We start from the raw sequence: 23,591 nt of genomic DNA, 5'->3' as shown, positions 1-23,591 counted from the left end.
CAGTGAGCCGAGATCATGCCATTGCACTCCAGCCTGGGTGACAGAGCAAGACTCCGTCTTAAAAAAAAAAAGAAAGAAAGAAAATAAAAGAAAGAAAGAAAGAAAAAGAAATACAGGTATAAAGGCAATAAAGCATGATGTATGTAGTCTGGCCACGCCACCATCCCTGCTGCTCTGGACGGAAATCAGAAGCAGCAGCAGATAGAAGCAGAAAATCATTCAAAACTTCACACACGAGGTACTGCTATTCCTTCCTCAACAAGTGTATTAGAATATAAACTTGACAAATTGGAGCTTTTCCATAGGTAGGTAGCAACAGAGAGAAGCATCGCCCCACAGTTTAAAGTTTATGTTACTTGGGAAAAGACAAACATGATGTATGAGTCTGAAAATTAGTTTCAAGAACTCTCCACTAACTGATTCTCTCCCAAACTGAAAACACACCACAGCAAGGCTAAAACATAAAATAAAGTGAACTTTAATCTATAATATACATGAAAATGTGAAAGAAAATGCTTCCTTTTGATTTTTATAAGGAAAGTAAGTTTCAGTGTGAGTGAAACATATCTGAGAGAACAGGAAAGTCTTACCTAGGTACAAAGAGGAGTTCTCTTTCTTGACATTGTCATCTAAGTAGGTTGGTCCCAGAGTATAAATAGGTGTGGAGCCCATTCCAATGAGAATCTGCGCGCAAATGAATAAAGCCACATAGACCCAGTGATTATTTCCTCCCGAGTCCTTCGGACAGGCCGGAGGCTCCAAAGTGGCGGTGGAGTTGCCACCCTGACATAGGCCGTCGTTGGGGGCCGAGGCGTTCAACTCTTGGATCTGGTAGGGGGGCGAGATGAAGTGAGGTAAGGCGAAGAGGGCTGCCCCGAAGGCGATGAGGAGTCCACCCACGGCCAGCCACAGGGGCCGCCGACCCCGGCCGCCGAAGTAGCTGACGAACACCACCACCACCAGGTTCCCAATGTCGAAGCAGCTGACCAGCAGCCCTGACTCGGAACTCTTCAGACTGTAGCGCCTTTCAATGGTGGTAATTACGCTGCTCAAGTACCCAGAGACCATCAACGCCTGGATGAAGGTCAGAAAGCACATGCACACCAGAAAGCAACGGGAATCCGTGAGGACCACGTAGAGGCACCTTCTCTCCTGGAGCGTGGCCAGGGCGGAGGACACCGAGAAAGTTTTGCTGAGGTCCACCCTGTGGTTACAGTCCCCGAGCCCCGCCGAAGTGGACGGGGCAGAGGGACTGGGGGCCAACTGGTTCGGGCCTTGCTTCAACTCCTCGTGGCCAGAAGAATCCGCACAGCCAAAGGCCCGCTTGGCGTCTCCACTAGTGGGACTGAGGCTCGGCCGGCAGGAGGCGCTGCTGAGGACCGGTAAACTCTTAGACCTGAAGGTCTCCGGCTCACCCCTCTCTTGGACAGCTCCTGCGGTGGCCGGCGCCTCCAGCTGCTCTCCCGGCCCGGGCTCCAGTCCAGTGCCTTCGTCCATGGCGCTTACAATTCAGATTCGAGAGCTGATGGCACCCAAGCACTCCGGCACGTTTCATCCACCGGCACGAGGGGCCGAAGCCGGGACCACTCAGTCTTGCCCACCTGGGACTGGGGCTGGGGGCGCAGGGCCGCGCAGCAGGGCATCCTCACCAGCTGGAAGGCGCCCAGTGCATCCTGATCACAGACGCTACTCCAAGGCTCCGCAGCCGCGTGCCACCGGGGGCAGGGGTCCGCGCGGTCCTGCGATGAGCCCTGCTCGGCGTCCCTCTCCGGGAGGTAGCTTGAGGCAGGCGTCTCGCGCGTCCAGGGCTCATCCCCTCCGCCGCCGCCGCCGCCGCCGCTCGGCCCGCGGCCAAGAGCGAGTGCACCCCGCGCCGGGCGTGGGGGACACTTAGTACTGCTGCCCGCACCGCATCCCACCTCGCTGCGCCAGGGGTACCGGGTCCTCGCTGCCTGGGCTTGCAGCACCCTCGGGAGTGAAGCTGCCAACCTGAAAGGCAGAGAGAGGGCGGTCAGCGAAGACCAGCTGCGACTTGGGGCTAGCGTCCCAGAGCCCCGGGGACCAGCGTTAGGCGACCCTGAACGGTCCCTAGAGGAACGGAGGAGTGAGCCGGGAGCGGAGCCCCGAAGGACTAGGCAGCAGCCGGTTGCAGTCTCTAGTCCGGGAACAATAAGCAGCAGGCGGTCGGCGGAGACTCTACCTCATTGTCTGCCGCGGACCTGCCCCCGCCCCGCCCCTTTTGCCTTAAACATTGCGTTTGCTTTTATATGTTAATAATTATCAACCTGGCAGCTCTGACTCAGAGGCAGTGTCTTTTATTCGAGTGAACTAATTGCAACCTTTTCGTACTCCTACTCCATTACTCAAAATAGAAAATGCCCAAAAGAACAAAGGAAACTTTTTCACAGACACACAATGTATTCCCTGTCCCAATCTTTTATAAAAGGAAAAAAGAGGGTGGGGGTAAACTACGTGTGTAGAAATGTGTGTGCACACTGGCGTGCGCTGGCACGTGTGTGCGACTAGATTTGAATCTGCTCCACCAGAGACACGCATTCAAAGCCGAAGGCAGCAGCAAAAAGGTCAACATGCTTGCCTCTTTATTCCCAACACCAAAAATAACCCCCTGCCCGAAAGAACTCTTCAATTACAAATACCAGGGGCATTCGAGGCTGTGGCCCGCACTAAGTCCCAGAGCGCAGTATCAAACGAAACCGAAAATCCGTCTGCTTTGTCGAGAGCTAGGGAAGCCACAACCAAACAAAGAGATCCCGGCACGCTGACAGAGCGCGCGCTAGGAGCCCACGGAGCCGGCTGGGCGCAAGCCGGCCGGCGGGGAGGTGTGCTATTGACTGAGCGCACCCCGCGAGCGTGGGCCTGGGGAGCGTGCGCGCGTGCGCGGTTACACACACACGCACACACACAGACACACACACCCTGGCGTGTTGGAACCGCTCTTGCGATCCCGCACCCAGCTTGAATTCAGCGAGAATTGAAAACAGGTGTGCCCCCGGGGTAAGCTTCCGCCCCTAATCTTGGGGACCCCCACTCCACTCCTCCAGCCTGGGGCGAGGACAGGGGTCAGAATATGCACCAGGTGGAAGAGAGCCGAGCTTCACTACACTGGGTTTCATTTTGCGGTTCGCCTTTGTGATGCTGCTGAGAAAAGAAAGCAGGAAGGGCAAGGGAGAAAGGCAGAGAGGCTGGGCGGCCAAGGGTGGCCTCTCCGGCATCTCCCTCAGCTGTGCTGGGCCAAACCCTCTCCCAGATTCCCGGCCTGCCAGCCACTCACAATCCCGGGCTTCCCCGCCGCTGCCTTGCCCAGGCGCCTTGCCGGGGAACCCCACCAGCCGCTGCGTGAGGAGCCGGGGAATCCCAGCAAACTCTCGCCGCGTGCTGGGGGCGTCCGAACCCCCTGCCTGGGCGAGCGCCCTCACAGCAGCGCAGACTCGGATGGACACACGGATCCCAGCAGGGAGCTCTTGAGCAGGCGTGGAATCCCAGGGACACCCCCTGCGCGCACATCACACACACGCACACCCTACACACACACACACACACACACATACACACACACACACAGCTCGTAGGAGGACAAGACCGCAGGCGACAGCCCGCCGCGCTGCCCGGGCGCTCAAGCCGCGGCTACTCACTAGCGAGTCTGTCAGTCTGTCTGCCTGGCTGAGTGGAGCGGCGGGAGAGGGGCACTGAGCTACGGGAATAGTTGGGAGCCGCGTGGGGAGGCAGCCTCGGTCCAGCCGAAGAGAAATCAGTGAATGAGGCTGTGACTCAGACTGAACTCTTCCCCCCACCCCTCGCCTGTCACCCAAGCCTCTCCTCCACTCTAAACAGACACACGCGCACAGAGACGCGCCCGGAGAGGAGCAGCCGAGGGCGCAGGCGCGAGGGCAGCCACCCAGCCCAGCCCTCCCACAGCCAGCCACCCCGCTGCCCTTCACCTGCGCGGCCGCGGGGGCCGAGGAGCGCTGAAGCCCCGAGGGGGCCGGTCTCTAGAAAAGTCAGCGGCTGAGGCTGACAGCCCACTCTGAATAAATAAATCATTTCTGATTGTTTATTCCGTGCCTTGGGCACCCACCATGTCTCATTCACCATAGTAGGTTCTGGGACCAAAGATAAACAACACAAGATATTTGGTAGGAAGAAACCTCTGACTTGTGGGGAAAATACTCATGTAAATGGCTTAAAACAACGTGGTACATTCTATGCAGCCTGCTACTGGAGAAGCCAGTATCCATTAGCCTTCATTTCCAGGCAGCAGGAAGAAGAGAGGCACCGGGGTATGGTGCTGCCGGTCAATAGGTAGATGAGCTGCCTGGAAGATTGCAGGGACGGGGCAGAAGACCAGACTGCAAGAGTGGCTGAGGAGCAAAGGACACCACGGGTTTCCTAAGTTGTGGACTGTCAATACTGTGGAGGCAGTGATGTTCCAACTTCCTCACCAGACAGCTGGCATTGGCAGTGACAGGTAGACAGATGTGGGGCCACACCACAGGCACAGAAGTGGGTTGGGAGGCAGTCTGAAAGCAAAATGTGATGAGGCATTGGCAGGGGGCATGGAGAGGAGAGAACTGGGCAGCTGATGCAGTCTGCAAGACGAGAAAACGGGCCAAGGTGGGATGACTCCCAAGTTTCTAGCACCAAGTTGGGTGACTAGGTGCCTGAGAGCCAATAAAAGCACAGGGGGAGAAACATGCTTGAGGGGAAAGATGGTTCTCATCTACATGTGTTGAGTTTGAAATGTTTGGGTGACATCCCGGTGTACATGTCCCATAAGCCATTGGACACACAGGAGGTTTGGACTAGGGATATTGACCAGTAGTCGTCAGCCCAAAGGTGGCACAAGAAAGGGTGGAATGAATAGGGAAGATCATCCAAATTGTGAAGAGATCTAGGAGAAGAGGGAACAGCCAAAGGAGGGAGACTGGAAGCAAGGTCAGAGAGGTATGGGACGCATCAGAAAAGCCAAAAGAGCAGACAACTGTAAAAAGGGAAGTGTCAGATGTGCACAGACTGTAGGGAAGACAAACAGGATGATAACTGGAAAAAAAAAAAAAAAAGAGTATCTGCGGGCACTGGTGACCACTGACAGAGTAGGATAATGCTCTAATGGAGGAAAGGAGGTTGCTCACAAGTACCAGTGACAATGCTGGCCACTGCTGACAAGTCAAGGCCCCTCCACTGGCCCTTGGCCTTACCCAATGAGAGCATTGTCTCCATTTTACAGATGTGACAAGTGTGGAGAGGTTAAGTAACTTTGTGTAGGCACACAGCTAGTCTGTAGACCATATGAACCAATGTGCTCCAAAAGACTATGTTCTTACTTAACCTCTTAAACCTGACTCTCTACTCTCTCTCCTGTCATTGAATAGCATCCTGACTCATCAATGCACCTTGATTCTGTTGATTATCTCCCTTTAGTCCAACAACCATATTATCTACAGCAATCCTTAGAGAACAATTAAGGCCTGCTGACAGTAAAGAACACTCAGTGTGTATTTGAAGTTCACGCTGAGACAGCATCGATCTTCTGGCAGCTGCAAGACTGACGTATCAACCGAGGCATTTCTTCATTCCCTGCCCTTGTCTCCTTCTCTTGAGATCGCCATCAGGCCCAGTCACTTTTCTACAAACAGACAATAGGACTCCTGCTGCCACCCTGCCCAGATTTTAGTCTTCTGCTGATAAAGTGGGCAAAGATATGTGGCACTTCCTGAACCTAAATACTCTTCTGCGCTCATTCTAAATCCAAACAGAATCAACCTACCTCCTATTACCTCCTTGCAAGCTCTGTGCCCCATTGTCTCATTTCAGGCTCAGCTTCAGACATCAGTAAATTCAATGTGATGCATCAGGTGCCATCGCAGGACATCCCTACTTGAAAATCAAGCAATCATGTCCCTGAAACACACTGTCTTTATTCATGGTCAATTACCATAGTTAAAGTAGATGCAACTGGGAGGCTGAGACGGGCGGATCACGAGGTCAGGAGATTGAGACCATCCTGGCTAACCCTGTGAAACCCTGTATCTACTAAAAAATATAAAAAACTAGCCGGGCAAGGTGGCGGGCACCTGTAGTCCCAGCTACTCAGGAGGCTGAGGCAGGAGAATGGCGTGAACCCGGGAGGCGGAGCTTGCAGTGAGCTGAGATCGAGCCACTTCACTCCAGCCTGGGCGACACAGCGAGACTCCGTCTCAAAAAAAAAAAAAAAAAAAAAAAAAAAAATGTAGATGCAACTCTAAGATCCTATGGATTTTTTTATTGCCACTAATAGAAAGGTCATGATTTACAGACAAAATTTTAAAAGTTCCGATTTTACTCACATAAGAAACAAGAAGAAAACATTCAGCAAGAAGCATTTCTTTTGCTTTATCGTTCCCAGCTAAATATGACTTTAAAAAAGACAAATTTTAAAAGGTCCGATTTTACTCACATATGAAACAAGAAAACATTCAACAAGAAGCATTTCTTTTGCTTTATCTTTCCCAATTAAATATGACTTTGAAAAAGACCAGCACTCCTCATTAGCCCTAATTGTCTGATTAATACAAAGAAACGGACTCATATCATGGGGTTCCACTACCCCTAAGATAGTGTTTACTACCCTTATTTCACTCAATGTTTATAGTTAGTTTGACCAGAATGCCTGCCTTGTTTGACATTTTGGGAGAGGAAGCATTGAAGACTGTAAATCCTCTTCAAACTTGCAGACTTAATGTTTGCTTCTTCCAAGTCCATCAAGTTTATACATAAATGACTTCTTTTCTGATCTTATAACAAGTATGTAGCCTTTGGAATTTCCGGGGCAGTCTACAGGTTTAAAATCTGGCCGTCCTGGAGAATGGGCAGAAGAAACCTGAAGAGAACCTTTTCCCACCGCCCTTCCCTTCCTTCTTAAAGAAGGTTCACTTCAGAGGTCTCCCAGATACAACAAGAACCGAGTTTTTGGTTCAGAATATTTTGTAGATGCAAAATAATACATAGTTGCCAGTACCATAATTGAATTAGGTGTTGGTTGTTTAACAGGAAACACATTGGATCTTTAAGGTAGCCCCTTAATAGGACTCGGCATGTATACCCTTCCTTGGAAGTGAATTTCAGGTTGGGTAAAACCTGAGGAGGAACAGATCTGGCCCTGGGGTACAATGAATGCAGGCAATCACTCCAACCCTGGTGGCTTGAGGGCCCGGCAAGTGCTAAAAGAGTATAGTGACCAAGTGTGTCCAAAGAGACTTAGCACTGCAAGTCCCACACCCCAGGAAACCACAGTTCCATGAACACCTGGAGGCTTGGCTCCCTGTAAAGAAACTGCCACCTCCCTTAATATAATTAAGCCAGATTAGCTGGGTACTGCAGCTCACACCTGTAACCCCAGCACTTTAAGGCTGAGATGGGAGGATCCCTTGAGAACACATTTCTACTAAAAAATGTTTAAGTAGCCAGGCATGGTGGCATGTGGCTGTGGTCTCAGCAACTCAGGAGGCTTAGGCAAAAGGATCACTTAAGCCCAGGAGGTAGAGGCTGCAGTAGACTGTGATTGCACCACTGCACTCCAGCCTGGGCAACAGAGCAAGACTCTGTCTCAAAAAATAAACAAACAAAAACCAACAACAACAAAAAATAATTAAGCCAGGCTGGGCGCAGTGGCTCATGCCTGTAATCCCAACACTTTGGGAGGCTGAGGCAAGCAGATCACCTGAGGTCAGGAGTTTGAGACCAGCCTGACCAACATGGAGAAACCCCGTCTCTACTAAAAATACAAAATTAGCTGGGCATGGTAGCACATGCCTATAATCCTACTCGGGAGGCTGAGGCAGGAGAATCCCTTGAACCAGGGAGGCGGAGGTAGTGGTGAGCCGAGATTGCACCATTGCACTCCAGCCTGGGTAACAAGAATGAAACTCCATCTCAATAATAATAATAATAATAATAATAATAATAATAATTAAGCCAGATACTCCAAGGCTAGTAATGGAGGAAACTTCCCTGTGAAGAGGAGACAGTTGTCTCAAAAAAAATCATGTTCCCTTGAAAGATGTTTCATAACTACCACCACTGCCACCTTGGCCTGGAAAAGAAAGAGGTCGGATGGGAAGGGGAAGGAAGCAGGTTAGGAGAGAGGCAGTCCTCCGTGGGCTGTGAGCATCTCTACATGTTTTTCTTGGGTGCACCCAGAACGCAAAGCCCTAACCACTTCTGAATATGGAAAAACTCAAACTGCGTTGTCCTCTGCTCTCATACCACAACAATCAACACAGAAGTCTTCTGTGACCAGATGTTGGCGGGGAGTCTGCACCAACAAACAAGCAATCAGTTCTGCAGCAGAAACCAGCTGGACGTCCTCCAATTCAAGTCCATTCTGACACTATCTACCTCAAGACAGCATCAGATCCCACAAGTTGAGGGCTGAGTCCCACAAAACTCCTTCCTCTCTCCCCTAGACACCAGTGTAGGCCTGGGCCTCCGAAACGTCTGACCAACTAGCTTCAACTTGGTATTCCCACAACCCCTTTTTGGGTTTAATTTGCTGGACAGGCTCACAGAATTCAGAGAAACACTTACATTTACCAGTTTAATACAAAGGGTATCAGAAAGAACACAGATGAAGAGGCGCACAGGGGGAGCTATGTGGGGAGGCGCACAGAACTTCCATATTTGCTGTAGGTGCACTACCCCTCAGAAACCTCCACATGTTCAGCTGTCCCAGAAGCTCTCTGAATCCTGTCCTCCTGGGCCTTTTTTGGAGACTTCCTTGGATAGACATGACTGAAGACAACCACATCAGACGGTGACTGGACAAAAAGCAGATGATCTAATACTGATAGACTGAGTGGGGAAACCCAGGAAGGCCTGTCTGTCCATATTCTCCTTGGCGTCTCTGTGCTGCATTTGTTCCTTCAGGGTATGTGGCAGGACTATCTCTGAGATGAGGGTCTTATGACCTCCAATCAGAAAGACTGCCTTGGGGCCGGGAGCAGTGGCTCATGCCTGTAATCCCAGCACTTTGGGAGGCCAAGGCGGGCAGATCACCTGAGATCAAGAGTTTGAGACCAGCCTGACCAACATGGAGAAACACCGTCTCTACTAAAAATACAAAATTAGCCGAGTGTGGCGGCACATGCCTGTAATCCCAGGTACTTGGGAGGCTAAGGCAGGAGAATCACTTCAGCCTGGGAAGCGGAGGTTGCAGTGAGCCGAGATCATGCCACTGCACTCCAGCCTGGGCAACAAGAGCGAAACTCTGTCGAAAGAAAGAAAGGAAAGAGAGAGAGAGAAAGAGAGAGAAAGAAAGGAAGGAAGGAAAGAAGGAATAAGGAAGGAAGGAAGGAAGGAAGGAAGGAAGGAAGGAAGGAAGGAAGGAAGGAAGGAAGGAAGGAAGGAAGGAAGGAAGGACTTCCCTGGGCAGGTGAAGAGAGAACAGGGGAAGGTCAGAAAGAGATTGTGTTTCCTGAGGCCTGCTTCCAAGGCCTACAGTGCCCCAGCATCAGAACAGATGACTGTTATGTCAGGACCCATGGATGAAAACATACATGTGTATATGTATGTGTGTGCATGTGTATGTAGTAATGTCACACCACTCTTTACCCAGGCCATTTCTTAGAGTTGTGTTTGCAGCCAGCAACCTGGAGGGATGAGGTAATATTTTCCCCTGGGCAAAGAGCCGGCTTGCTGTTTCTGCTTATTGAAAAGCAATGTATCCTCTAAGCTCAGTGCTCCTCTCCCATGATGCAGCCCATCATGTGCACAGGCATCTGTAATGAACTCTTTGCATCACCCTGTGGGACTTGTGGAGCATGGGGAACCAGCACAAGCATCATTCTCACCCTCTGGCTACTGCCTTTGCCATAAGTAATAATATCCTTTGTCTCTGACCCTGGAGTCTTTTGTCCCCGGTATCCATGAAACCCTAGCAGGATAACTTGTCATCTTGGAAAAAGGGTAAAATCCTAGACACTACACAGTTCTTGACCGGCACTGCCTAATTTGATGCTTCCACTCAGGTATTAATTTCATTTATACTCTATGGTACAGCTGACCTAAGGTCTGAGCTGTTAAACAGGTCTTTCTTCAAGGCTAAAGGCTAATCAAGGAAAATATATTCATGTGATAAAACAAAACTAACTGTGTTAGATGTGGTTGATTGGCAGTCAGTGAGCACTCTCTACTTTTCTGTTCTTTCTTAAATGGCAGAGTCTGGAAAAGCTGTAAAAGTACCTTTTCCAGATTCCCTGCGTATCAGATTCTGGATAAGAATTGATGTACTCTGGCACGTTTGGAAAGGTAGGGTGAGGCACAGGCAATATCCTTTGTGGCTGTCTATGCCAGCAAGCAGGTCACAGAGACATGGCATTTTTCTGCTTTGGTCCAAATTTTTGTCCAAATTCCAGCTTCTAGATGTTGAGAGGCACTTGCAGTATTGACTGCTTTCTGATTTCTGGATTCAGTCACTACAAGATGCCCTGAAGTCAAGAGACCAGTGAATGCCTTTGACTCCTCACCCTACAGATTGTAGCGGAAGTGCCAGCTTTCCTGGCAGGACAGATCTGCAGTGTTACAGCATCACTCCTGGTGACCCAACCTCGAGACCATGTGTCCAGGTCTTCTGGATATTCTGTAAGCCCCTAACCTCCTATAGTGAATCCCTTTCTGCCTAAAAATGCAGAGTGGTTGCTCTATCCTGCCCCTGGACAAGGATCTAAATACTAGGTCATCAGTTAGAAAATTACAGCTTATCAGTCACAGTCTGGGATCTTGCTGTCAGCTTGCCTCTCTGTAGCAGAAGTCCCTTTTAGGATCTACTTCAAGGACAACCCTGAATTGTAAACTTCTCAAAATCTAGATCCAGAGAGCAAAGCCCAGAGAAAGCTGGAATTTCTCTCTCTATCCTACTTTCTGGGTTTCCATTACCTATCTGAGGACATGCTTCTTTCCTAGATCCCTAGAAAGATCCATGTTTCGGCAGGGCGTGGTGGCTCAAGCCTGTAATCCCAGCACTTTGGGAGGCCTAGACGGGTGGATCACGAGGTCAGGAGATCCAGACCATCCTGGCTAACACGGTGAAACCCCGTCTCTACTAAAAAATACAAAAAACTAGCCGGGCGAGGTGGCGGGCGCCTGTAGTCCCAGCTACTCTGGAGGACTGAGGCAGGAGAATGGCGTAAACCCGGGAGGCGGAGCTTGCAGTGAGCCGAGATCCGGCCACTGCACTCCAGCCTGGGCGATAGAGCGAGACTCCGTCTCAAAAAAAAAAAAAAAGAAAGAAAGATCCATGTTTCAGAGAACCCGAAGGTGGTGATCTTATCCCAGAGCACAGAAGAATAATTAACACAAGGCGATACAAAACAGCACAATCACCGCAGAGACACACTGTTGAAACCCCTCTACGAAGCAGGTGGGGTGGTATCGGGTTGGCATTTTCTTACACATGGAAAAGAACAGATACTCTAACAGTTCTAAATGTACCGTTTCAGACCTGCTGTTATCCTTCCTGGCTTCCCCATCCCTCTTCAGAAGGCCTGCTTCATTTGTAGGACAGACAGAATAGAATGATGACAAAGAAAGATCCCAGCTAAGCACCGTGACTGGAGCCTGTAATCCAAACTACTCTGGAGGCTGAGGCAGGAAGAGTGCTTGAAGCTAGGAGTTCAAGACCGACCTGGGCAACATAGCAAGACTCCTATCTCTTAAAAAATACATTAATTTTTTTTAAAAATTGTACAGGACTTCATAGCAAACCAACATGATTAAATCTCTGTGGTGAGTGTGTGGGTGTCACTATACCATCTTTGATTACAAGAAAGACACCCTCAATTTTAAGATGCACCATTATTTCATGGACCACTAAGAAGAAAAAAATGCTGCCAATTAAATGGCACACACCTTAATGATTAAACAGAGAAAAAGAGGACTTTGTTGCCAAACCACATAAATTTAGTTCTGGCTCTGTCACTTATGGCAGTATGGATTTGGGCAATTCACTAAGGCTCTTTTTACTCAGTTTCCAAGTTGGGGTTAAACACAATACCTATTTCAAAGCATCAAATGAGATAACACGTGCAACACGTGCTTAGAACATACACACAGACCAGTGCCTGGACCAAGGTAGGTGCTTAAATATTAGCCATCGTTATAGTTATGCCATGCTATCTTTTGCATTCATCCTAAAAATATTTTTTCTCTCTGCTTGTTAGAGTGCAGGGGACCCTGTATCTTTTGTTTCATAGTGGTCACACACTTCTCTAGGATTAGCTCCAGCCTAGAAAATTATTGCCAGGCCAATTAAACATCCTATCTTTGGGGGTTCAGTATTGGGTTGTTTTTGTTTTTTCACCTTTTAATCACCAGAATCCCCTTCTTATCAATAATTCCACCACCACTCAAGAATTCACAAAAGTAAAACAAAAATGATCTCTCTCATTTACCATATTAGCACTACAAATTTCACAAACATGATTTCATCTTCACTATCAGGGAAGCATTATCAAACCCTTTAATAGAGTAGGGAGCTGAGAATCAGAGATGATCACCAACTTGCCCAAAATCACACAGCATAGAAAGTAAGGAGAGAGAGCCAAATCCAGACTAGCTACGCTCCAGAATCTACACTCCTAGCTATCTTGCTCAATTTTCTCCAAAAAATGCTATGATCCTTTTAGGAGCTCATCTATTGATTAAGATAAAACATTTCTCTGTAGTGCAATATTTAAGTACAATGAAGCAATCCAAATGCAAATAATACATGCTGTAGTTTTGAATAAAAATACAAAATAAGCTACCCCATACAGCCAAGATCTCTAATGACTAGGATTTGGTCTATTACAGGACTGCCGAACCTGAGAGTAACCAGTCCTGGTTTCATTGCCAACTCATGAATTTTTCACCAGCCTTCTCTGTGCGCCTTTCCTTTACTACACAGTGAGCCACACTCCTGGAACAAGCTTCCCTTGAAGTTCACCCTCTGAGCACCACAGCCCCGCTCCAGCCTGCATTCCACTGTTAAGGTTGAGAAATATCTGATCGTTAGTGATGAGAGAGAAAAACTAGCCTCATTCTCTGGTGGCCTGTCTTGCAAAAGAGAGATGAAATCAAGCCTGGCTTCCTGAGATTCCAAATCACAAACATTACATACTAGATTTTTTTTTTTTTTTTTTTTTTTTTTTTTTTGAAATAAAGTCATGGGGCCAGATGTGGTAGCTCACACCTGTAATACCAGCACTTTGGGAGGCTGAGGCACAATGATCACCTGAGGCCAGGAGTTCAAGACCAGCCTGGAAAACAAAGGGAAACCCACTTCTACAAAAAATTTAAAAATTAGCCACATGTGGTGGCATGAACCTGTAGTTCCAGCTACTTGGGAGGCTGGGCAGGAGGATCGCTTGAGCCCAGGAGCTGGAGGCTACAGTGAGCCATGATTGCACTACTGCAGTCCAGCCTGGGTGACAGAGGTAGACCCTGTCTAAATAAATATCACAGAAAAGTGGGCAACTCACTCAGAGTGTCCCATATTTTCTTTTTCTTTCTTTCTTTTTTTCAAAGTTAAGAGACAGGGTCAGCAAGGCACAGTGACTCACTCCTGTGATCCCAACATTTTGGGAAGCCGAGGCAGGTGGATCACCTGAGGTCAGGAGTTCAAGAACAGCCCGGCCAACATGGTGAGACCCTGTCTCTACTAAAAACACAAAAATTAGCCAGGCACAGTGGCACACACCTGTAATCCCAGCTACTCAGCAGGTGGAGGCAGGAGAATTGCTCGAACCCCGGAGGAGGAGATTGCAGTGAGCCAAGATTGTGCCACTGCATTCCACCCTGGGCAACAAAGCAAGATTCTGTCTCAAAAAAAAAAAAAAAAAGAAAGAAAGAAAGAGAGGGTCTTGCTATATTGCCCAGGGTGGAATGCAGTGTCTACTGACAGGCGCAGTCCCACTACTGATTCTGCTCCACATCTGACCTAAGCCAGTTCACCCCTCCTTAAACAACCTGGTGGTCCCCCGCTCCAAGAGGTCACCATATTGATGCCAAACTTAGTTCAGACACCCAATTGCTACAGCACACTACAGCTGAAAACTCCTGGGCTCAAGCAATTGTTCTGCCTCAGCCTCTCGAGTAGCTGAGACCGCAGGTGTGCACCACTGAGCCTGACTTCCCTTAACATATCTTTCAAACAGCCTTTTCTTTATATTGAGATACCTGAAAAGGGCTCTTCACAAAATCCATTCTAATTCCCTTCTCTCCTCTCTGCCCTCCTTTATTATTGATGACATTTTTGACAATTATTTGATTATAGAAAAACTCCAAAAAGTCAGTATGAAGTGCTGATTTTTGTTTTGTTCTGAGATGGAGTCTCACTCTGTCACTCAGGCTGGAGTGCAATGGTGCAATCTTGGCTCACTGCAACCTTCACCTCCCAGGTTCAAGCAATTCTCCCTGCCTCAGCCTCCCGAGTAGCTGGGAATACAGGCATCCACCACCACATCCAGCTAATTTTTGTATTTTTAGTAGAGATGGGGTTTCACCATGTTGGCCAGAGTGGTCTTAAACTCCTGACCTCAGGTGATCCACCCACCTCAGCCTCCCAAAGTGTTGGGATAACAGGCGTGAGCCACTGCGCCCATCCAAAGTGCTGTATGATTTTACTCATCACTGCTATTGACTTCGGCATATGCATACACAAGTGCCTGTATTTTTGACCTGACATCTATGCTCCATTCTCTTTGGATTTCAGGTATAACATGACAATTGTTCTAGTTCTTTTGCTGTAGCTGATGAATACAAAATAACCCCATAGTAGAATGTACCATCTGGAAGATCAAGAAAGTGATTTTATAGGATTTTGCATTCCATTTGAGGGCTGCAGAACCTGTCATCAGATAATGGGATTTGAATGATAAATGAACTGTCTCATGTCAATCCCTTTGTGAAAATTAGAGCTTTTAAAGTCTAGGCTTAGCTTGCTTAAACTGAGAAATGGCCAGGGAAATAGTCATGTCAGTAGAAATATAACATCTAAAAGTCAAGATCTTCTTCCCTTCCTTTAGTTGTCATTATTTGTGAAATTTCACACCAGAAGACGATTGTGATTTTTTTGAACCGGAAAGAAATATTGTGAAAATTAGCTCATGTTAGACCTGTGATGAATCTTCAACTCTAGAAAAGAAAAAGAAATGTGCTCTAAGAAGAAATAAGAAGCTGGGTACAGTACATCAAGCCTGTATTCCCAACACTTTGGGAGGCCAAGGCAGGTGGATCACTTGAAGTCTGGAGTTCGAGACCTGCCTGGCCAACATGGCAAAACCAAGAATACCAATATTAGCTGGGCGTGGTGATACATGGCTGTAATCCCAACTACTCAGGAAGCTGAGGCAGGAGAATCGCTTGAACCCAGGAGGCAGAGGTTGCAGTGAGCCAAGATTGTGCCACTGCACTCCAGACTGGGAGACAGAGCAAGACTCTGCCTTAAAAATAAATAAATAAATAAAAAGAAGAGATTTATAGGCAAACAAAAACATGCATTTTCTTTCTGTACTATGTACATTCTTCCCCAATCTTCCCTAAAGAAAATATCCCCTAGGAAGAAAGGTCTGAAACCTTGGAAACTACTTTTACTAGTCTTAGAAACATATATAACAAATATGCAAAAACATGAACAAGCAAAGTAATCCAAGCTGTTGAAAACATAATAAGATTAGCTTACTCGTATGCCTCCAAGACAGAATGCTATCAGCCTTCTGCAATTATAAGACCAAGACTCTGACTTCTGCCAGGTGCAAAATCCATGGAGAGAGCCTATAATCCCAGCACTTTGGGAGGCCGAGACGGGCGGATCACGAGGTCAGGAGATCGAGACCATCCTGGCTAACACGGTGAAACCCCGTCTCTACTAAAAAATACAAAAAAGTAGCCGGGCGCGGTGGCGGGCGCCTGTAGTCCCAGCTACTCGGGAGGCTGAGGCAGGAGAATGGCGTGAACCCGGGAGGCGGAGCTTGCAGTGAGCTGAGATCTGGCCACTGCACTCCAGGCTGGGCGACAGAGCGAGACTCCGTCTCAAAAAAAAAAAAAAATCCATGGAGAGAAACACTCTATAGATGAAAAAGACTTGAGTTAGACCCTGAAGACTAAGTAGAATTTTCACATCTGTGAATGGAACCCACGGCCTCTGAGACAGAGCAACCCCTGCTAAAGGAGACCAAAACAGAAGGACTCGGGCAGGATGTCTCAGGGATGCTCAAATTGCTGGGAAAGTTGGGGCATATGAAGGGGGAAAACAGGAAGGAAGATAGAAAAGATCGTCTCCCTTGGCTGAGAAGTTTGAACTCTAGTATGTAGGCAACAGAAACTCATCAAAGATTTCTAAGCAGAACAGTGACAGGATCAAGCGGGACTTTATGAAAACTGATTTTTCAGGAAAAGCTGGGAGGGATTGAAATAGGATGGAAACTGCAGGTAGAGAGACCACTCTCAAAGCTGTTAGAACAACGCAGGCAAAAGACTGAACCATAACCCTGGGCTCAGCTATACAAGTCAAGACTGGGTATTGAATCACTGTTGTTTTCTGATGTCAAATCAATGATTTTAGATTGGAGGGAATTTAGGAATTGTTTTGCCCAAAATTCACAAACCTGTGGCAAAATCAGACTGGTGGTAAAGTGCATGCGCGCGCGCGTGTGTGTGTGTGTGTGTTTGTGTGTGTGTGTGTGTATAAACATGTATATAAATATATATATAATTTTTTTAGCTTTCTGAATTAGTTACCAAAGTTTTAAAAATGGGAGATTTCAGATGAAAACCCCAGATTTCTGGATCTTTGAAATTTGGCATTGTCATATTGGGCTCAAAGCCCTTACCTGACCCTCACCCTGCATCATCCTCTTAACCTTCATTTAGTCCCTCCCATTCCTGTCCTGCCATTCATACCCCAATCTTAAAGATGAAGACACTGAAACCTGAGGAAGGTAAGGAGTTTTCCCAAAGTTTCACTAACAGTTGGTGGCAAAGTCTGCAAGGATGATGTGACATAATGCCTGTCCCATTCCCTACAGCAACTTGACATATGTGATCACTGTTCCTCACAAACCCTTAAGAGTAGACATCATTATCTCCATTTTGTAGAAGAGGAAACGGGTTGAAAGATTAGGTAACTTCCCCAAAGCCACATAACTGGTCAGCGGTGGAGACAATGTTCAAACCTAGATCTTTCCAGGTCTTTCTTATTACACAATTAGTGTAAGATTCTGAAACCAGACAAACCTGCTTAAAATCTAGGCTGGCCATTGACTGGCTGTGTGATGGCAGGGATGTTACTCAACCTGTCTGAGCGTCACCTTTTTGGTTTTCAGACTGAAATGAGCATGTGTCTAACAGCAATTAACACATGTTAATTATTTTATAGTCACAGTTTGCTTTTTGAGAAAAAACACTGTTAGTGGATTTGATCAGATACTTTATTTGTGTTGTTGGCTCTGAAAATCTTTTTAATCCCCCCAAAATAAAATCCAACTCCAAAGATAGTGTTAACCACTGATGGTATTCTAAAAAGTGTGACATAAGATCTAAACCTTTTTCCAAAAGATTCCCAAGAAAATCAGGGGTAACAGTAGCAGTATTGAAGTAGAAATCTCACACAAGAGACAGGGATGGAGGCATATGCGCCCCACGGCTCACTCCTCCTTCTACTTTCCTTGCCAATGTTCCTGTTTGGCAAAACCAGCAACATCTGGGCCCCACACTACAAAAGGACCCAGAAAATATAGTTTATAGCTTCCTAGCCCCTTTGATACAGAAAAGCATGCAAGAAAGGTGCACCAGTCATCTGCATCTGTCACAAAATTGCCCTAAGAAACAGCTTGTCAGTCATAGAAGAAAACCTGTATCTCATTATTTTATGGTCACATTTTGCTTTTTGAGAAAAAGCAGTGTTAGTAGATTTGATCAGATACTTTACTTGTGTTGTTGGCTCTGAAAATCTTTTTAATCCCCAAAAAATAAAATCCAACCCCAAAGATAGTGTCAACCACTGATGGTATTCTAAAGATAGTGTCATAAGCTCTGAACCTTCTTCCAAAAGATTCCCAAAAAAGTGGGCTTAACAGTAGCAATATTGGAAGTAACATTTAGCATCCTACTTTGAAAGGGACAGTGCTCATTAGGATAAAGACATTCTAAAATGTTTGCTTTTTAATCAGCCCTAAAAGTCACAGACATACCTCACTGGAGTTACCCTCCAGCTTCCTCCAAGGAAGATAGCCAAACACTTGATGGTGAGCAAAGCCATTACCACCTTGACTTCCTGCCAGAATTCTTACCACTATCAAACTTTCAAAAAAGGTTTTTGATTAGTGGATCTTGCAAACAAAAGCACTGCAATGATTCAATACTTACATGGAAATCCTCCCAAAAAACAAGTATGCTTCAAAAAATCATATTGCCTTAACAATGACCATGTTCCCCTTTGGTTGAATTGGCCTCCTTTGTAAGATTCTAATTACGCAAAATTAAGGGCTTTTGGGGGGTTTTTTGCTTGTTTGCTTGTTTTTGTTTTTTGTTTTGTTTAGTTGGGTTTGGTTTGGTTTTATCGTGACAGGACTGGCATGATAAATTTTATTCAAGACTTTGACAAAATGGTCCCTAAAGTAATATACATGTAGACACTTTAAAAAGTCCAGATGTAAAATTTCAAGAAAACTTTGAATTCAGTCCAAAGTCAATATTAAGTCAAAAGTTGAACCAGTTCTACAAATCACAAATACTATTTTCCTTCTTAAGTTCATGTATTTTCTGAGATAGATTACCAACTTGGTTTTCTTCAATATTGGTATTTGGAATAATTTTAACATGATTTGACATTTTTAAGTTCTAAATCTATACTTATCCTGAATATCTTCTTACAATTAAAAATACAAATCCAGAAGTGATAACTCTTCCTTACAGAAGAATTCCAGTTAATAAATGTAGAAGGATTGAGAGAAATAGAAAATTACCATTAGAACACCACAGTAGGCCGGGCACGGTGGCTCAAGCCTGTAATCCCAGCACTTTGGGAGGCCGAGACGGGCGGATCACGAGGTCAGGAGATCGAGACCATCCTGGCGAACACGGTGAAACCCCGTCTCTACTAAAAATACAAAAACTAGCCGGGCGAGGTGGCGGGCGCCTGTAGTCCCAGCTACTCAGGAGGCTGAGGCAGGAGAATGGCGTAAACCCGGGAGGCAGAGCTTGCAGTGAGCTGAGATCTGGCCACTGCACTCCAGTCCGGGCGACAGAGCGAGACTCCGCCTCAAAAAAAAAAAAAAAAAAAAAGAACACCACAGTAGTAAATGCCACAAGCAAGATCTGCCAATGAATAGTAAAATGAGCAAAAGTTTAAGCAGAAACGGGACATTTGCATAGTCTCAGGGTATCTCCATCACATATTCAATAATTACAAGGAAAACACAATACGTTTACAGTAGCAAATCCTAGCAGACACCACCTTAGCATAGTGATCAAGGTTAACAACACTGGAAATACATTACAACATCAGGTATCCCCTGTTGTGATACACTGTCACAGACTGGAAGACACAGCATAGACATGACAGCTAAATGCAAGGCTGGGTCTTGGAACAGTAGAAGGACATTAGTGAAAAAACTAAAATCTCTGCTTTTTAAACTTTATACTTAGTATTATATCAAGGTTAATTTCTTAATTTTAACAAATGTTCTATTGTTATATAAGATGTTAATACAAGGGCAAGGTGGGTGCAGAGTATACAAGAACTCTACTTTTTTACAACTCTTCTGTAAGTCTAAAATTATCTCAAAAACTAAAAAAAAAAAAGGTTAAAAAACACACACATATGTATATATGTGCATAATATGTGTACATATATGTAATCAAGACTTCATGGAAATTGGCATCTTGGGCACTCAGTCAGTAAAAGAGTAGTGCTCTCTTCTGAATTATTCATTGTCTTACTCATAACTTAGCTGTAAGGTCCTCCCCCCTTCTAGACTTTTAATCTCAAGTATAAATTTCTAATTTTCATGGAAAAGCCTTTTTAAAAAACATTCCTATATTAGGCCAAAAATGAAATCCTAGAATAAAACTATCACCATATTATCTTATAAAATTACTCATCCCAACCATAAGACCCAGCCAGTATTTTTACTACATTTCCTTTCCTCATATAATACATTTGTGTTGGTTTGGTTTATGAGTGGAGACAGCTAATATATTTAGTATTTACTCATAGGCCTGACAGTCTAAGGGAAAAAAATTATCACTTGGGTATCTTGTGAAGAAACAGCTGTTTTTCCAAGAATCAATATTGTGTACTCAACTCAGACATAAAAAGTTATTTACCTAAGTCTCTTCTATCTAACAGCATAGAGCTACCCAAGCAAAGTCAACAAAGACCCTTTCAATATCCCTTTTCTTAAATTAGGGTCTAAAATGACTGTTAATAATGGTAATAAGTGTCTTTTTATTAAATAGGCAATTTTATCTTATGTAATTTAGGGAAGTAAAGATAAACATAAAATCTACCTTTAAATGAAGAAAATAATAATTTCCCACTCTAACTACGGCTGATTCATTCCCTGACTATGAATCCCCTTTTACCCTCACGGTTTTTAACTATAAACTGAGATGAAATCTGCTCATAGGTGAAACTAATATTTCAGATGGAGAATGATATCACCAAGTAATCATAATTATTACTTTTTGTAGTCATCATTTCTACTCGCTGTGGCATTTACTGTTTCATCTGTATCTCTCTATCACAATGCCCTCTATAGAAGCAGCAATAGTGAAAACATAATTACACTTCGGGAAAAAAAAAAACAAATAATTTTCAAGTGGATCTTTACCCAAATACAATAAAAAAGCAAAAAAGAAAAATGTCTGTAAACATTTTCATTTTATCTCAATGCCATTTCCAAATTCACCTTCCACTACTACCATGAACAGCAGAAGTGGAAAAAACAAAAAACAAAAAAAAAAAACCTCTAACCTAATGATCTATACAAAAAGGGAGACAATTTACTCACTACACATTGCAGTATATTCAAGTGGTGAAAAGATATAAATTCTTTCAGAACTGCCATACTATCTGGCTGTCAATATAGTCTCTTGAATAATTATATTAAACATATTACTACAAAATGTACCAAGAAGTAGAGAATAATACTATATTTGTGAATTGCAAATAACAAAACAAAACAGAAGTCCAAGAAGGCTAACGTCTAAGCTATAATTACACATGAAGTGTATGTTGAAAGCAGTCACAATGCATAAAACTATGACAAGATATCCAGATGTTTAAAAAAACACATGCTGTTTGTCCCAGATTATATCCACTTTCATCTGGTAGGTTTCTGATAAGCCTGTTAAGTAAAGTGTGTTTCCCTCCTGCTGATAAGAAGCAGCTTGCAGATATCCATAAATTTTTTAAGAAGGAGTGAGTCTACTTGGCAATATTGGTAACTCCATAGTTTCCTATTACATTCATTCATCTGAAAACTGAAAACAACTCATGACTAAAATATTCTTCCATTCCCTTGCCAGTTTTTCAAGTTTAAAATCAAAGGAAAGTTGGAATGTATTGCTTCTTGTCATCAACAGGCATTTCAAAAAGAGGGTAATTAACCAAATCAAGTGTTCTTTGGTCAAGTTGGTAACAGGATTCCACTCTGTTCTAAATTCTTTCATAATTTTTTTTTCCTAATTTTTCAGTATGGCCTGAATCTTACAAACAGCCTCTTTTCTGGCCTGCCATACAGAGTCCTCGTCCCCAGTTTCAACTGAATTCAGTTCCAAAAGTTTCTTGATTAGCATTTCTTCCAGAAGCCAGTATGCTTAGTCTATCTTTTTTCCTACAAATTCTTCTACTTCTTGTTCAAGATACTGGACCTTCTCCAGCACATGCATGGTTTTGTAATACTCGGAGGAGTACTTTCATCTGAAGGTACACATTCTTCAGGAAGACTGCCACTTTAATCTTGACTGTTGGGATGGTCACTGGTGGCATTACCATACAGCTGAGGCTCAGCGCTATACTGGACTTGGGAATCCAAAAGATCTGAATCATTCTTGTTCACTGTCCCCGAGGATTCATACTGATAGACACTGCAAGGGAAATTGTGCCGGTTCATGCTTTGATCTGATTGGCTGCAGGGGTAGGAAGAATCCTTGGGCTGCTGGAGTGGGGGTGTAGGGGATGACTGAGGAGAGCCACTGCTACACCATGGTGAAGTACCTCCCGTCATGTAGAGATTGCCAAGTGGTGCTGTGGGCGCTGACGAAGGCCAAGGATAACGGCCACCCATTCCATAAGCACCAGGAGAAGGCCATGCATCTTCTTGTGGTGGTACAATTTGTCCTGATTGTGGAACACTACGATTACCATCTCCCTAACAATAATGGGGCAGGGTCATTCCAGGGTTCTGTGAAGCCGGATACCCTGCAACCTGCCGCCTAAGAGGGGGTACTTCAGTCTGACAGTCCTGCTGAGAATAGACTCAACGAGAGACTGGAGTTGGGCTATTGCCAGGTGAACGGTAAGTATTTGTAACTTCTGTGGAGTAACAGGTCTGAGTATAACCAGGTGCATTAAGCCCCTAAGTATGAGGCAGTATTTGCCCCAGAGCCCGGGGGGTGAGTTAGACCATATGGTCCGTTTGTGTAAGAATTCAAACTGGTGGCTTCCTCCGGCTCGACCAGGCTCTGGCCAGGCGCCTCCAGAGGGATAGTACCCATCGCCTCCTCCACCTTCTCCCAGCCAGGTGGTCTCCGCCGGGCCGCCCCCCACGCACCCGCCAAGAAATGGGAGGCTGGAGAGGTTCAAAATGAAGAGGGTATAAGGGTGGAGGTGGATGCTCTGGCACGTCTCCAACCCCAGGCCTGTAGTAGCGGCCGTAGGACTGACCCTCACTGGGGCCGTAGCCCAAGCGCCTCAGGGCCTACATGGGCTCCGCTGCCCTGAAGTACTTCCCGCCCCCCACGGCCGACCCATCGGGCAGACCAAATTAAGTTTTAATTTATACAAGCCACTGCATATACTTAGACAGTGTTTAGAACTTGGGTGATTTTGCTCTGCCAATACAAAATTTTGGATAAGATCCAAAACCTTATTCAAAATTCAGACTTAGTTCTCATTTCAGGTTATGGATTTCTCTTTCCAGATGCATAGAGAAGTAATTTTAAGGCCAAACATGGTGGTTCACACCTGTAATCCCAGCACTTTGGGAGGTCAGGGCAGGCGGATCACCTGAGGTTGGGAGTTTGAGACTAGCCTGGCCAACATGGTGAAATCCTAAAGATATGAAAATTAGCTCGGTGTGATGGTGCATGCCTGTAATCCCAACTACTCGGGAGGCCGAGGCAGGAGAATTGCTTGAACTCGGGAGGCAGAGGTTGCAGTGAGCCGAGATCACGCCACTGCACTCCAGCCTGGGCTACGGAGCAAAACTCCATCTATTAAAAAAAAAAAAGAATAAGAAGATTTCAAGTCTACTGTATTGGTCAGGGTTCTCCAGAGAAATAGAACTAAAGGAGATCTAGATAAACAGATACAGGTACAGATAAAGAGATAGAGA

General features: G+C 45.6%; 1 protein-coding gene and 1 pseudogene across 2 annotated transcripts in view; both read right to left on the bottom strand.

The window, feature by feature from the left end:
- SLCO5A1 (solute carrier organic anion transporter family member 5A1) overlaps positions 1-3,864 on the bottom strand; it is a 160,974-nt gene extending 157,110 nt beyond the window's left edge. For both annotated transcript variants that reach the window (XM_010375049.2, XM_030938208.1), the window contains exons 1-2: positions 3,654-3,864; positions 591-1,989 (exon numbers count right to left, since the gene is read on the bottom strand). In XM_010375049.2, the coding sequence (XP_010373351.2) occupies positions 591-1,497 (907 nt within the window). In that variant the 5' untranslated portion in view covers positions 1,498-1,989; positions 3,654-3,864. The remainder of the gene's footprint in view (positions 1-590; positions 1,990-3,653) is intronic.
- A 17,637-nt stretch (positions 3,865-21,501) lies between these two features.
- Positions 21,502-22,961, bottom strand: LOC104671549 (annotated as a pseudogene).
- Positions 22,962-23,591: the final 630 nt, after the last annotated feature.

This window comes from Rhinopithecus roxellana, chromosome 9, assembly GCF_007565055.1.
Source record: "Rhinopithecus roxellana isolate Shanxi Qingling chromosome 9, ASM756505v1, whole genome shotgun sequence".
In the NCBI taxonomy this organism is placed as follows: domain Eukaryota; kingdom Metazoa; phylum Chordata; class Mammalia; order Primates; family Cercopithecidae; genus Rhinopithecus; species Rhinopithecus roxellana.
This window is presented reverse-complemented; position numbering and strand designations above follow the sequence as displayed.